Source organism: Chrysemys picta, chromosome 5, assembly GCF_011386835.1.
Source record: "Chrysemys picta bellii isolate R12L10 chromosome 5, ASM1138683v2, whole genome shotgun sequence".
NCBI classification, from domain to species: domain Eukaryota; kingdom Metazoa; phylum Chordata; order Testudines; family Emydidae; genus Chrysemys; species Chrysemys picta.
The window spans coordinates 114,836,403-114,852,095 of NC_088795.1; the positions used below are offsets into that span (position 1 = coordinate 114,836,403).

Below are 15,693 nucleotides of genomic sequence, written 5' to 3' on the forward strand. Positions count from 1 at the left end.
GCTTACAGCGGTGCAGCTGCATTGCTGCAGTTTCCCCACTGTAAACTGTCTAGTGTATCTGTAGCCTCAGACACAAATCTCTCTGCTGGCAAAGGAGCAGCCTTAGCCACACAATCAGCATCAGAGTTGTCAAGCAATGAATAATAATGGTTCATTTAACATCTCAGTCATCAATATAGTCTGTGTCCTCAGTGCTAAGAAAACATGAGTTTTTACCATGGGGTAACTAGCTATCCCACTGTAAAAACATGGTAGAGACAGAACATGTTAGTTTCAACAAAAGGCAAATTAGGTGAGGTCAGCTCCATTACCCCCCACCCCACACACACATCCAGCCAATGCAAAGGAGGAACAGGATAATTCATTTTTTTAAAAAAAATCCTTGATTTTGGCAGAACAAAGCAGTAAACTTGTCAAAATGAAGAACGTCACTAAAATATATCATATCAAAATATGAAGCATACATAAAGGGCTATGAAATTAAAATATGCATAAACAATTCAGTAGACATGTTAACATTTATGTATGTAACCAATGAAGCAATGAAAGAGTGAAGTGTGCACTTCAGTGTTTGCAGGATGGCAAATTACTTACAGAACTACGGGTTTTTAATAAGTTTTCATTTACAAGGGGAGCGGAGAAAAAAAATCACATCTTACTGGAAGTCCAAAACAGCTCTGAATGTTACAGGAATGTACAACTGTTTTAGGTGTATGGATTCTTTGGGAGAGGTAATGGAAAAAGTATGAAGCTAGTGCAGCCTAAAGGCTCAGAAACAAAAAGGCAAATTAAACTAAATAGAACCTAATATATATTTATTTTAATTTTGTAACTTTTGGATGCATAACTCATGATTTTTGAATACGTGTGGTTGTATACGTATATTTAGAAAAAATTACAATAGAAATTTACGTTTGAGAAGGATTTCACAGAAGATAGTATAGTGCCCTCTGGGCCAGATTTTTAAAGGTATTTAGGTGACTAGTGGGACTTTCAAAAGCATCAAGACACTTTCAACCTTTAAAAATCTGGCCTGTAGAGACTGTTTGCGAACCATATTCTACACACAAGTGGTAACATGTGACAAAGGAGGAGGGTGCTGGATAGCAAGGCAAAATAATAGTTGACAAAAGCAATCTTGACTGGTGGATTAAAGGAAATTTAAGTTTGACATCAACCCTAGAAATCAGTCAGCCTTGATGTGATATGATCCCAAAGGATACACCAGTGTATAAAAAAAAACAGAATTAAAAACTAATGTCACAATACAAACAGGAAGTGCTACACTAGAAACACTGAGATGTGCTTGCTGAACCTACTAGCAACTATGAATATTTTAAAACAATTACTGCTCCTAAAATATCATCTAAACAGCACAATGGCATTCCTCTGCCATGGGTTAACGAAGGTGAATGAAGTGCTAAGAGTAATAAAAATAACAGTTTAAAAATAAAGAATTTAAAGGAGCGAAACTTGACTTCCAGGCGATTACAAGAAAAAGGGGAGGCCAATTCAGGCAGTGAGAAATGAAGTGCGATGAGGCTTTATACAGACATAGAAGCCGACAAGGGGTGCGTTTAAACAGTGACCATGCTAATTTTCAGAGGGATGGAGGGAGGGTAGGTAGGATATTTCACTGAATCACGTCTCCGTTACCCGCTCAGGACAGGATATCAGAGAGGGCAGAGCTGTGCTTTGGAGACCAGGGCCCCGAGAGGCGGGAGCTAAGACATACTGTCCTGCAATGGGGAGAAGCCCCCCGGCCCTGCCCGGCCCTGCCTTGCCTGCCTGCACCCCGTGCTCAACCCCAGCTCCTAACCCCCCATCTCTGATTGTGCCCCTCAGCCCTTCCCCTGCCTCCAGGGGTCTGGCCAGCCTGTGCCAGCACTCCCGGCCCCGGAGACCTGCCTCGCTAGGTTCCGGAGAGAGCAATTCCCAAGTCAGGGCAGCTTGAAGGCAGCGGCTTCAGCAGCCGCTGCTGAGCATGCTCACTTCATATGCGCATGCTCAGAACCAGTCGTCCCACCCCCTCCTATTTCTCTCCGGTGCGCGCTGTCAGGGCATCCCGGCGACCCGCATCGTGGCAGGCAGGGGCGGGGCGAGGATTGGCAGCGCCGCTAGCTCAACCAGCTGGTAAAGGCGGCGCTGCTGCGCGGAGCGATGGGGCTGCGCCAGGGGAGGCCAGAGTCAGAGAGCTCGGCTCGGATGTTCCCACCGTGGGACCAGGGGCAACGGCCGCTCCTCCCCATCGTCCCCTTAAAGGGCTAGTAGCAGCGCCCCTTTCACTGTGCGAAACAGCCCCTCCCCGCAGCCGTGGCGCCGCTCCCGGTCGCTGCTCCTCCCCGCTCGTTGTCTCTCGCTTCCTCCCTCCGTTCCCTTTCACTTCCGGGGTCAGAGTTGCCGCGGCTGCTACTCGGTAACCAGCCTTTCCCTGGAGCCCGGGCAGCGGAGCTGGCAGCCGCCCGCGCTCTCTGAAGGCCCCGCTTCTCCCATGGCCAGTAACCCGCAGCCCCAGCCCCCTCCTCCGCCGCCCCCTCCTCCACCCCCACAGCAGCAGCCGCCGCTGCCCGGGGCCTCCGGAGGGGGCGGCGCGGTGGAGCCCGAGCTGGTGTCCGTGATCGTTAATCACCTGAAGAGCCAGGGGCTGTTCGACCAGTTCCGCCGAGACTGCCTGGCCGACGTGGACACCAAGGTATGGGGCGGAGGATGGGCAGGTCTGAGGAGTGGGTGAGGGACACAGACCTGCCCCGGCTCTGCGGGAACATCCCCCTCCGCTGGCTGGGCTGGGGCCGCCCGGGGGGGGGGGGGGGGGGCTGTCTGTCTCCTCGAGACGCGCGGCAGGGTCCTCTCTGGTGAGCGGCGAGTATTGCGGGAGCTCGGCGAGGCAGGGCTGCCCAGGACACGGAGCCGGCGGGTGTTCGCAGCGTTGCGGAGACTCCTTCCTAGCTACAGTGTCCGGGAATATCGCTCCCCATGGGCAGGGGACACATCAGCGCTTTGCCTCTTGCACTAGACCGCTGACATCTCGTTAGCGACAGATCCGTGGCGGTTCCTTGTTTTACCTGCCCAAGGAATGAGCTCTCCAGTGTGCTCCCCTTGACATCAGTTGCCAGTGACTGACTTCAGCAAGATAGTGTCATTTGTTTAGAGAGGCTGGTCAGTGGGCACTGGTTTTAGAAGAACATGCTGTTTATAAAAAGAAGAACAGGAGTACTTGTGGCACCTTAGAGACTAACAAATTTATTAGAGCATAAGCTTTCGTGGACTACAGCCCAATTCTTCGGATGCTGTTTATGTAGGTTATAGAAACATGCTTCCAATACGGGTCATAAAACTGTTATAGGTAAATAGGTTTTAGTATATGGTCTTTGCCCATCAGAGGATGGGAGACTGTGTCCTGGTATTTGTATTGAGTCAGCAGTTAAGATCTAGGATTTTTTAAGTTTCTCAGCCCTTGTCTTTAGGCAAATGAGTTTCAAGCAGCTTTTTTTTTTAAATATCTGATCTCACTTTTTTTGTCCTTTTAGCCTGCCTATCAAAACCTGAGACAACGTGTTGACAACTTTGTTTCCAACCACCTGGCAACTCACACTTGGAGTCCTCATCTCAACAAGAATCAGCTGAGAAATAATATTAGGCAGCAGGTTCTCAAGTAAGTCACAAGTTGAGTTAATCTACTGTTTAAAAAGGTATTCATCCCCCAGTGACAGGTGACTGAAAACTTAAATAGACAAAGAAGTTCCACAATTTCTACGAAGAGAGAATATTTTCTTAGCTTGAATCAGATTATAATGGTCAAAGTCAGTCGTGTGATATGTTATAATACCCTCACATGTAGGGATTCTAGCACTACTGCTACCACTTAAGTAGGTGATTCAGCAAATTACTAGTTGTTGTTAGGTTTTGTGGCTTAAATATTGGGTTATTAATAGGATTGTGGTATGTTGAAGCACAAGTCAATTGCTCAAAGTCATGTTCACAAAACAAGAATCCTTGGACAGACATGATTTCTACAGACAGCTAAAAAGTTTTGTAAGACTGCTGGTAAACAGTCATATCAAAATAACTTAGAATAAACATTTACAGTGACCACAATTTGTGCCATAAACACTCATTCTTCTCTGCCTAGTGTTGCCAGATATACTAATATAAGAAGGAGCCTAATGTTGCTCCAAACTAACGTGTGTAGATGAGGGGTGTCTTCCTGTCAACTTTAGTGACAGATGAGAAACTTGAGAACAAAGGTACAGGCAGTGTGAATAGTGAGCCTTTGTCACCTGTTGCATAAGTTAGTTGTAGGAATCAGCACTTGAGGATAGAGCAAAGACAAGTGTTTTGTAGTTCAGACTTGATAACACCATAATGGAAACCAGGTCTCAAGTGAGGTGTAGCCACAGACAACCTATGCAGTTTTCTAGAGTGTGATGAACAAAAGATAGGCCATTAGGAAGCTAACTGGTTCAACACTTAACCTTTCTATTAAATACAGGTAAGTTAATTATCTGAATTCCACTGTTTAGTAGCTGTCACCTAATGTCATACTGAGAAATCCTGACATTGGGATCATGAAGACAAATGATATAGTGCTGACACATTCCAAGCTGCCCCTTCTGCATGGAATACCCTCCTCAAACTGATTTATAAAGTTGAATACCCTCTTATATAAGTCCCTGTCCAAAACCCCCTATTACTGCAGTGCCTACAAGAAGTTAGCTAGTAATGGCATGGTAAAAGGGCTGCTGGTATAGTTTTTATTACTATCTTTCATATTCTGCAAGCTTTTTTTTGGACAGGAACAGTTTATTCCTGTGTGTGTTGATAGACATTTTGAGTACTACCTAGACACAAGTCCGCTATGGGTGTTCCTGAAGCAAGTGGGGGAAAAAAAAACACTTTCTGAGAACTTAGTGCTTTAGTGGAAGTTTTGCCTGTGGAAGGAACACCCTTTAGATAAACCAGACCTGTTTAAAGTAGCCTGTGGGAATAAATTTCCTTATATTTAAGTATTAAAATGATTTTGTTTCAGATCTGGAATGTTGGAGTCTGGAATTGACAGAATTATTTCTCAGGTTGTGGATCCAAAGATCAACCACACATTCAGACCTCAGGTGGAAAAAGCTGTTCATGAGTTTTTAGCCACATTAAATCACAAAGAGGAAGCAAGTCCCAGTACAGCCCCTAGTGAGGAAAAAGCAGATGCTTCCATCACAGTACAAGGTATTTTGCCATTACTCTATGTTGACTGTTTTCTACCTGGTTTTCTCCTCTTGGCAAGTGGTATTATTGATCATCACTAGTTCTGCTGTTAACACTAAATATTTGAGGTGTCAGCAAGATGAACTTTGTGAGAGAGAACAGCCCAGGTTACTGATTTGTTGCTGCTGTGAGGGGTGGGGAGAAGAGGCGAACACTTATAACAATTTCACCACTACTTGAAGTTACCAGGAAATCACTCTGTCCTAGAAGTGACAGTCTCAAAGTTAAATACTGACGTTCACAACAGGATCAAGTAGGGTCTATGCTATAAAAGATGAGTAGCCAATTATGTACTGAGATGTAACTGTCTTAATGCAGTTCTTTTGTTTGGAAAGATTTTGAGCATTTAGGCTGTCCTTAAGATACATATGCAGAAGGGACAGAATTAAGGTATTATAATAGTCTAATTATTCATTTTTTTCCCTAACAGACTTCTGAGATTTGAGTTTCATTTGAAAAGTCCTTCCCCTTCAAAAATAATAACCAGTCAATGTAGAAATACATATTTCCTTTTAACAAATGTTATGGAAAACTTGGTTAGCTAAAATGTTTTATTTCTTTTCTCATTCTTTAAGGCGTTTCTACTGCTGCTCCTAGTGCTAATGTAGCTAGTGATGCCATGTCCATTTTGGAAACAATAACTTCTCTTAACCAGGAAGCAAGTGCTGCCAGGGCTTCAACAGAGAATACAAATTCCAAGAACAGTGACAGAACTTCAAAAAGGCTGTCATCTCAACAGAGTGTTGATGGTAGCACAGAGAGAGAACGAAACTCAGAAGACTTGCCAGACCAAGAGAAGCCCATTTGTGATTCTTCAGAAGGAAGTGAAGCAGTTGCAAAGTGTGAAGATTTAAATGAACTCCCCTGTCCAAGTGAAGAAATCAAAAATTCAACAAAAGATGTTAACAATTTAATTCATCCAAGCAAAGAAATTCTACTGGAAAGTGATGACCAGAAAAGTAAATTAACAGATAAAGGTGACAAGAAACCAGAGAGCACCGAGAAAGGGGAAAGAAAAAAAGAGAAAAAAGAAAAGAATGACAAGAAGTTTGACCATTCAAAGAAGAATGATGATGCCCTAAAAGCAAAAGAAGAGAAGCAAGTGAAAGAGAGAGAGGCAGAATCAGTAAAACAGTTGGCTCCTGAAAAAAGCAGCAGTAAACATAAGATAACAGAAGGTATAAAAGAAGGTATAGAAAAGGCAACTTAAAAAGTATTGTGGGATGGAGGGACATTTTGTGTTGGTGTGGGGGTTTTCAAAGGTGAATTTAGAAAGTGAAAAGATGTTGGGCCAACAATATTGGTAACCGTAGTCCTCTTTAACTAGCCATGGAACCGTAAGAGTATAAAATCAACAGTAATGCTAGCTTTTCCCCCACAAAGGCCAGAACCCTCATCTGAAAAGGTGGACTTGTAAGAGAAGCCTAAATCTTGCTTGCCTTACTAACACAACATGAATAGCTCCATTGTAGTCAGTGGGGATATACTTGTGGTTAAAGCAAACATTTGGTCTATAATTCAAACTGTGTTCAGCAATAATGCATCTCTTCTGTTTATCAGAGTTTTTAAAATAACAATAAACTTTTCTTAGGAAATGAACTAAACACATTGATAAGTTGCATGGTATAACTTTTTTTTCTTCTTCTTTTTTTTTTTTTAAAGAACATATTTTGGAGGATTCAGACGTGGATGTACTCAGTGATATCACTGTTAGCTCTGTCCATACCAGTGACCTCTCTTCCTTTGAAGAAGAAAGTGAAGAGGAAGCTGTGGTTTCCGATAGCACTGAAGAAGGAGAGATCACATCAGATGGTAAAAAGAATACATTTGATAGCAATATCCTGGCTGGTGTATTTCCTGCCATTTGAATACATAGTACCTTACAGACTAATCTATTTTGAAGTATATTTTATCATATATGTGTAGTGTGATAATAGAGAATATTTCTTTTGGGGGTGGAATTCATAGCATTTCTGCTGTTAGTAAATAATAGTCGAAATAGATAATTTGGCATTTTAAAATAAAAAGTATTTATATAGTCCAGTACTTTAAAATTATTTTATTTGTGTGTATTATTTCAGGATGTAGTGGTGACACTTCATAAAAATGCCTTCTGCTTTTTGTGCTTTCTTTTATTTTATTTTTTTCCTTTTATGTGAAGTTTGTATAAATGTACATCTGCACTGCATGCTTCTTTCCGCAGCATGGGGAGTGCACACACGGGTTGCTCCCCTTAGTATGAATGTAAATAACAGTGTAGATGGTGAGCACAGCTTAGGTGAATTGAGTAGAGACATGCCTGAAGGGTGTGGGTATGTACCCGAGTACATATCCTAAAAGACTATTTGCTGAAGCCTGTGTCTCCCTTACCTACATTGCTGTTTTTAGTGATGACAGGCTTTCAGAAGTCTACCAAAATGGTTCCAAAGCAGTCAATCCTACCCAAGAGAAAATTCTGTTGACTGCTGTTTTTAGCAGAGTAGTGTCCTGCTATCTCCCTGCTGCCAGTGCCTTTCCCCATCACAGGGAACTGCTGGAGTCTTTCCCTGCTGTAGGAAAAGATTCTGGCAGGGAGAAGGCAGCAGGGAATGACTGCCAGCACCCTACTACTGAAGCCTTTCCTTGCTGCAGTGAAAGGCTCTGGGAGCTGTTGAAGCCTTTCCCTGCTGTCTCCCCCTGCTAGAGCCTTTCACTGGCGTGGAACTACACACCACAGTGGGACTCGGCCTGCTTTTCACTGCAGCGTGTAGCTGCACGTACACTATGTGGTGCTGCCAGTGGGGTGTATTGTAGATGTAGCCTTAGACTGATATTCTGACTTGAACCCAGGTGTAATGTGAGCAGACCATTTGGGGATCAGGGAGTTGTTACAGCCCTAGGATTGCAGGAATTCCCAAAGACTACGTGATTTTGGTGGAGAAGAGGGGGATAGGTCCAGATTTAGGATTAGTGGATGTGGGGGGTCCTTATTTGTGATCTTTTCCTTTCTGTCCTCTCCTAGTCCTGGGCAGCTCTACAATTCTTTGATACTTTGAGGCTTTAGGGAGGCTTCTGTAGTAAACAGAATTTTCTCCTGGTTCGGATTGACTGCTTTGGAACCATTTTAGTAGTCTTCTGTAAGCCTGTCATCACTGTAAATTTCATTGTGCCCAGAAATGAGTGGGAAGAATTGAGTTAACTAACATGACATTGTCTGTAACTGTGCAGTCAATGTAAACCATGACAAATTGGATTCAGCATTGTCAGTTATGGCTAAATTTTGTAATGTATTTCAGGGATGCAGCTCTGTTGCATTGGTAAAGCCCAAACATACAGTATGTATATTTACTGAATAAACCTGACAAAATAAAATGATAGATTTGCTTGTGTTATTTCAATCAGCATAGTACCTCAGCATTAACTGATCCATACATGAACTTAGGTCACTTGTATAGTTCCTGTATAGAAAAAAATCCATGATTTCTAAATCCACAAATGTTGTGCTGATTTTTTTGATATGTGAATAATGTTTGATTTTTACAGATGAGGCTTTACCAATGCAGTGTATCTGCATCCCGAAAATACACGTGGGGTTTGTCTTCATTACAAAATTTAGCCATAGCTGATGTAATGCTGTACACAATTTGCCATGGCTAAAATTATATATATAAAATGTCCTTAACTATGTTAAATGACACCTTTATAGTACCAAAATGGAATGAATTTTTAAATCTAATTGCTTCTCTGAGTTTGTGCAGTTTATTTATATTTTGCATTTTTCTCTCAACAATGTGAATGGATTGATCACTTCTCATACTTTAGTAACATTTGGCTGTAAACACTGAATTGGAATCTCTTTGAAACCATTTTTTTAAAGGAAACATTTCTCTTGGTCTTAGATTTTATGGAAGTTCGTTTACAAAGCTTAAATTTTACCATAACAATGTCACTTAAATTTACGTCCACTTTTTTACTGTCTAGATGAAGAAGAGAAGAACAATCAGAGTAAAACAAAGCCTCAGACTAATGAGGTTTGCGATGGAAAAGCCAAACCTGTCCGTCACGCATATGTTCACAAGCCTTTTCTGTACTCCAAGTACTACAGTGATTCCGATGATGAACGGACTGTAGAGCAACACCGTCAATCTATTGTAAGTTTTTAATACAATCACTATTAACATTTTAACTCCATCTGATTGTTTTCTCAATACAAAAATTATGCCCTTTATTAAGTTTGTTGTTTCCTCTGGACACTGCTGATACTTCTATAGACTGTCTCCAGCACCATGTGGTCTGTCAATATTTCATGGCAGTGATCCATTGACAGTCATTTGAGAACTACTGGCTTATCTAACTATCCAGCTCCTCCTGTTTATCATCAGCCAGAGTTTGTTGTAAATGTCAGGTGAAGCACTGAGTGTGCGGTGTCTTCCCAACATCTCAGCAAAGGATGGATTCTTTCTTGGCTAACTGAGTAATTTGGAGAAGAATGAAGTGAAAAAGACTGCACAGATGGGGGAGTCTGGGGCCAGCAAGCTGAGTGTACTCTGCCAGTTGAGGGAAGGGGAAAGAGAAGAAATCCCTTATCTACCTACCACCATCTATCAAGGTGGATTGTACATATCTTTAATATAACAAGAACTGGTACCTGTTTGGCCCCAACCATCTTCCTCGCTCCTCTTCCATGTAATGCAGTTAATACAGCCCTTCAGCTGCAGTAATTCCTGCTGTCTCTGACCAGCATGAGGGGGAAGAGATGTTCAGGTGTACACGTTGCCCTGGTTGGAGGGCTGGGATCTCATTTACATGTTTTGGACATGTACTTGGAGCAAGTCTCATAGTCTTTGTGCCTGTTTCTTCACCTGTAGAATAGGGTAAAGCCTTCCCATCTCAACCAGCAAATCTATTGAGTTTCTCATCCTCTACCACTCCCCTCCCATCCCGTAACCTTTCCAGGATAGACTGGCTTGCTGGACTTTCATTTTATGCAGCTTTTCTGGGTTTATTCACCATAATATCGCTGGGTTAAACTGGGCTCTAGGTGTGACCATGTAATTCTAATGTACAACAAAGTTGAGGGATGAAAGAAAAGAATTGTAAAGTTCTTTGAAAGTGGAGGTAGCCTTGTCTAGTGGACTGAAATTGGGGCTGGGAACCAGGAACATCCTAGCATAATGCTGTCTCTGACATGGAATCGTAACCTCTGTGCCTGCCCATTCTCCACTTGTAGAATGGGGATAAAACCTTATAGGCTCAGGAAGGGGTTAATATCTCGAAATATTTTATGAGGTTTATTTTTAATGTTTGTACAGCACTTTGTAAACTATAAACAGCGCTATTTGAGAAGTTACTGGTTTTTTTTTTTTGCTCTTGTACTGAAATGCTGAGTTCTGCAGAAGCTTAGAAATTTACATGTATAATGTGTTTTGATTTTTTTTTTAACAACTTTCATCATTCTTCATTTGGTTTAATGATACAAATAAATCACCTTTTTCATTGTTTTTCTGTCTTCAGGCCAGAGAAAAAGAAGAGAGACTCGTAAGGAGACAGATTAATAGAGAGAGACTTGAAGAGAAGCGTAAACAGAAAGCTGCAGAGAAAACAAAGTCTCTGAAAAGTGGGAGTCAGGGTGCTGAAGGTGACGTTAAAATTACAAGTTAGACTTGGTTGTTTTAACCAAATAAGGTGAAATTCTGGTTCCTTCGAAGTCATTGAGAGTTTTGCAGTTGACTTCAATATGGCCAGAATTTCACTCATAATATTATAACTAAGTACTGTATCGTGCAAAATTCCATATGTAACTTTTTCATGTCCACAGTGACATTCCTGAAACATAACAAAAGTAGGATTAGTAATTCCCAAACTGTTTACAATGTCACTTACAAAAATAATAAAAAGACACGCTTCTCAAACACTGTAACTGTTTGTTGTATATTTTAGGTAAAAGTGGCCTGAACTTGGAAGAGTCTTCAACAAAAGATTTTGAAATGAAAGTTACTGGTACCAGCATTAAGGATGTTCTTAAAGAACAGAAGTTTTTAGAAAAAAAAGTAGCCCTGAGCAGGAAAAGAAAAAGAGATTCAAGGTATTCCTTATATTTGTTTTTAAAAAATTAGATTCATACATACTCACTTTTGCGTATAAAAAAACTTCTCTTCACTTTTTCAGTCACCACATACCCATTATAACAATTTCCCCTTAAAGCATGCAAAAATATTTGGGGGAAGTAAGTTTAATTTGAGACAAAAAATGTGATTTATTTATTTTAATTTATCATGGGGTTTTCCCATTTAACTACTATGCTTCTAGTTTAATGTATTGATAACACCCTAGTAGCCAGCTCCTGCTATGTTACAGTATAATTAAAGTATGTATTCGGAATGCCTCTGATCACCTTTCTTTTATGTGCATTTAAGTGTGTGTTTTTGTGATCCTTCTAATGTCAGACTTCCAGCCCCCAGCTCACCACCTGTCTCTCTCTTGGTTTCTCTCTCCAGTCCTAAGTGCCTCTGAGCACGGTGGGTGTGGGAAGAGTGAATTAACCAGTGACGTTTGCTGAAGTGAATGAATGGTCTTCCACTGTCAATTCAATCAATAATGCAACCAAACTAATTCATTGCCTGATTATGTATATTTCTTTAACCTTTCACAAACTTTCAGTTTAAAACATACAATGAAAATAAAAGTGTATGAGGTGTAATTGAGGCTGAGAAATTCACCACTTGGTAATCATGAAGTGGAACATTAAGCCTGAGATTTGTACTTTAATTCTTTCCCCTTGGGCTTATGCCTTACTAATTGTTTTAATATAAATTATTTATTAATTTAGTCATAGAACCATAAAAATGTAGGACTCAGAGACCTTAAGAGGTCATCTAGTCCAGTGGTTCTCAGCCAGGGTTCTGGGACCCCCCTGGGGGGCCGCAAGCAGGTTTGAGGGGAGCTGCCAAGCAGGGCCAGTATTTTATTTTTCTGGGGCCAAGGGCAGAAAGCTGAAGCCCCATCCCATGGGGCTGAAGCCTGGGGCCCTGAGCCCCACCCCCTAGGGCTGAAGCCGAAGCCTGAGCAATTTAGCTTCGTGGAGCGGCATGGGGCCCGGGAAGTTGTCCTGATTGCTACCCTCTAATGCTAACCCTGGCTTTTATATGCTGAAAAACCATTAATATGGCAGATATGGGCCATGGAGTTTTTATAATATGTTGGGGGGACCTCAGAGAGAAAAAGGTTGAGAATCCCTGATCTAGTTTAGCCCCCTGTGCCAAGACAGAACCAAGGATACTTAGACCATCCCTGACAAGTGTTTGGAGGTTTTAAAAAACAGGTTAGACGATGAGCTTTCTGCAACTCCCATAGAAGCCCATTCTAAAGCATAACTACTCTTATCGTTAGAAAGTTTTTCCTAATATCTAACCTAAATCTCCTTGCTGCAGATTAAGCTCACTACTTCTTGTCCTATTTTTAGTGGACATGAAGACCAATTGATCACAGTTCTCTTTATAACAGCTCTTAACACATTTGAAGACTATTAACAGTTCCCTCCTCAGTTGTCTTTCTCAAGCCTAAACATGCCCAGTTTTTTTTAACTCTTCTTCATGGGTAAGGTTTTCTAAATCTTTTATCATTTTTTGTTGCTGTCCTATGAACTTTCTAATCTGTCCACATCTTTCTTAAAGTTTGGCACCCAGAACTGAACACAGTATTCCAGTGGAGGCCTCATCAGTACCAAGCAGAGTGGGACAAGTACCTCCTGTGTCTTACATACAGCCCTCCTGTTTTAATATACCCCTGAATTATATTAGCCCTTTTCGCAACTGCATTGCATTGTTGGTTTATATTCAATTTATGGTCCACTATAACCCCCAGATCCTTTGCAACAGAACCACACCTAGCAAGTTATTCCCAATTTTGTAGTTGTGTATTGGAATTCTTTCCTTCTTAAGTGTCTTTATTGAATTTCACCTTGTTGGTATCAGACTAATTCTCCAACTTGTCAGGGTTGTTGTGAATTCTAATCTGTCCTGTAAAGTGCTAGAAATCCCTTTCAGCTTGATTTCATCCACAGATTTTATAAGATGCTCTCCACTCTACTTTCCAGATAATTAATTAAAATATTTAATGTACTAAATCCAAGACAGACCCTACTAGATATGTCCTCCCAGTTTGACAGAAAACACTGAAAACACTCCTGAGTACACTTGAGTCTTTCAACCAGTTGTGCACCTGCAGTATACTAATTTAATCTAGACCACATTTCCCTAGTTTGCTTATGAAAATGCGACTGTGTTAGAAGCCTTGCTTAAAACCGAGATGTATCATGTCCACAGCTCCCCCCAGCCCACCCCATCCACTAGGCCAGTAACCCTGTCACAGAAACAAATTAGGTCAGTTTGGCATGGTTATTACTTATTACCCTATCCTTTAGGTGTTTACAAATTGATTGTTTTATAATTTTGTTCCAGTATCTTTCCATGTATTGAAGTTAGGCTGACAAATATATAATTCCCCGAGTCCTCTTTGGTCCTCTTTTTTTAAGATAGGTACCTATGTTTTCCCTTCTCCTATACCCGGGGACTTCACCCATCCTTCATGAATTCTCAAAGGTAATTGCTAAGGCTTCTGAGATTGCTTCAGCTAGTTTCTTAAGGTGTAGTTCATCAGCCCCTGCTGACTTGAATGCATTTAATTTATCTAAATATTCTTTAACATGTTCTTTCCCTATTTTGGCTTGAATTCCTTCCTCCCAATGCATGGTGCAGTGCAAACTGGAATGTGTTATGCATCCTTACAAAGAGTATCAGCACAGTCTCCAGATTTGGTTTGATTTTTAAGTCTCGAGACATACATAAGAAGCCAAGTTTGTGGAAGATCAATTCAGTATTTTAAAAATTCTTTTCTGTAGAAAGCAGTAGAGTAAGGATACAGACAGGGCTGTTTGTTTTTGCCTGTGCAGTGGTTCTCTTTGCTCATCCAAGTTACAGGGGACACTTAGTCATGCTTAACAGTACTAATACTTGTGTAGTACTTTACATTTCAAAGCACTGCACAGACATTAATTAATCTTCACAGCACATCTGTGAAGTAGGTAAGTATTATCCCCATTTTGCATATGGAGAAATAGAAGCTTACTGTGTTAAATGACTTGCCCAAGGTTATGCAGCAAGTTCTTGTTAGATGCTTTAGTGTGCAAATGTCTATTTTTTTCTTAGTTTAAAAACTGATCGTCTGTGAGTTGATGAGTTAGACTAAATTGTTACGACATTTTTCTAATGCTTTGACTATCTATTTTAGGCATGTTGAAGATAGTTGGCAAAAGAAATATGAGCATCCTGAAGAAGATTCCAAAGAAACACAAAAGACAAATGAGGTTTGTGTCATAGCTCAACTAGTAAACTTTATTTTAAATTTCATATCAAAACATCTTTGTTTTACTGTACAGAAATTATCAACTATCTCTAATCTGTTCATTTTTAATTGGAAAAATTATAATCTGTATATACTACATTTCTCTACTACTAGATTAATCTTTATGAATTATTTTTCCCTGTAATTCTTTCTCTTGGTTTAATTTTTCAGCCTTGTTATTTTAGTAATGCTGCTTTGCAGCTTTTTAGAACAGCTAGTGTAGAAAACCTTTGTAGTGTTGCAATAAGTAGGAGGTTATGTTATCTCTGTATTTGACATTGATGGAATACTGTGTCCAGCTGTGGCATTCATACTTCAAGAAAGATGTTAAAGAAGAGCTATGAGAATTATAAAAGATTTGGTAAGCATGCCTTATAGGAGAGATTGAAGAAGTTTCATTTGTTTAGCTTATCAAAGAGAGGGTTAAGGGGTGATTTTGATCAGTTTATGGATGGGGAACAGAAATTTGATAACAGGGCTCTCCTTCTAGCAGACAGATATACAGTAAAATTTGTGTTTTCTGGCACTTTACCAACCTGAAAGCTCTATAAATCAGCATTTCTGATCTTCAATAGGGTTGCCAGGTGTCCGTTTTTTCACCGGAACGCCTGGTCAAAAAGGGGTCCTGGCGGCTCCGATAAGCACTGCTGACCAGGCTATTAAAAGTTCGGTTGGTGCGGGGCCGGCAGGCACCCTACGTGGCTCTGCATGGCTCCCCGGAAGTGGCGACATGTCCCTGCTGCTCCTAGGCGGAGGAATGGCCACAGGGGCTCTGGGCACTGCCCCGTCCCGAGTGCTGGCTCTGCAGCTCCCATTGGCTGGGAACTGCGGCCAATGCGAGCTGCAGGGGCTGCGCCTCCGCTTAGGAGCAGCAGAGATATGCTGCCACTTCCAGGGAGCCACCCGAGGTGAGTGTCGCCCGGATCCGGCACCCCAAAACCCCTCCCATGCCCCAGCCCCCTTCCCCGTGCTCCCTCCTTCGTCCAAACTCCTTCCCAGAGCCTGCACACGCACACACCCCGCCACCCAGCCCTGAGCCCCCTCCCGCACCCAAAC

The 15,693-nt window shown here is 41.5% G+C and overlaps 1 protein-coding gene across 8 annotated transcripts in view; it reads left to right on the plus strand.

The window, feature by feature from the left end:
- The first annotated feature begins 2,047 nt into the window (after positions 1-2,047).
- The window catches only part of BOD1L1 (biorientation of chromosomes in cell division 1 like 1), a 58,118-nt gene continuing 44,472 nt past the window's right edge, over positions 2,048-15,693 (plus strand). For 3 of the 8 annotated variants that reach the window (XM_065597067.1, XM_065597069.1, XM_065597071.1), the window contains exons 1-9: positions 2,363-2,692; positions 3,528-3,652; positions 5,027-5,217; positions 5,832-6,446; positions 6,919-7,068; positions 9,217-9,386; positions 10,750-10,873; positions 11,176-11,320; positions 14,524-14,599. In XM_065597067.1, coding sequence (XP_065453139.1) covers positions 2,492-2,692; positions 3,528-3,652; positions 5,027-5,217; positions 5,832-6,446; positions 6,919-7,068; positions 9,217-9,386; positions 10,750-10,873; positions 11,176-11,320; positions 14,524-14,599 — 1,797 coding nt within the window. In that variant the 5' untranslated portion in view covers positions 2,363-2,491. Of the gene's footprint in view, positions 2,693-3,527; positions 3,653-5,026; positions 5,218-5,831; positions 6,447-6,918; positions 7,069-9,216; positions 9,387-10,749; positions 10,874-11,175; positions 11,321-13,708; positions 13,836-14,523; positions 14,600-15,693 lie in introns of those variants that run through there. The other 5 variants (XM_065597070.1, XM_065597072.1, XM_065597068.1 and 2 more) reach the window with 5 other exon arrangements.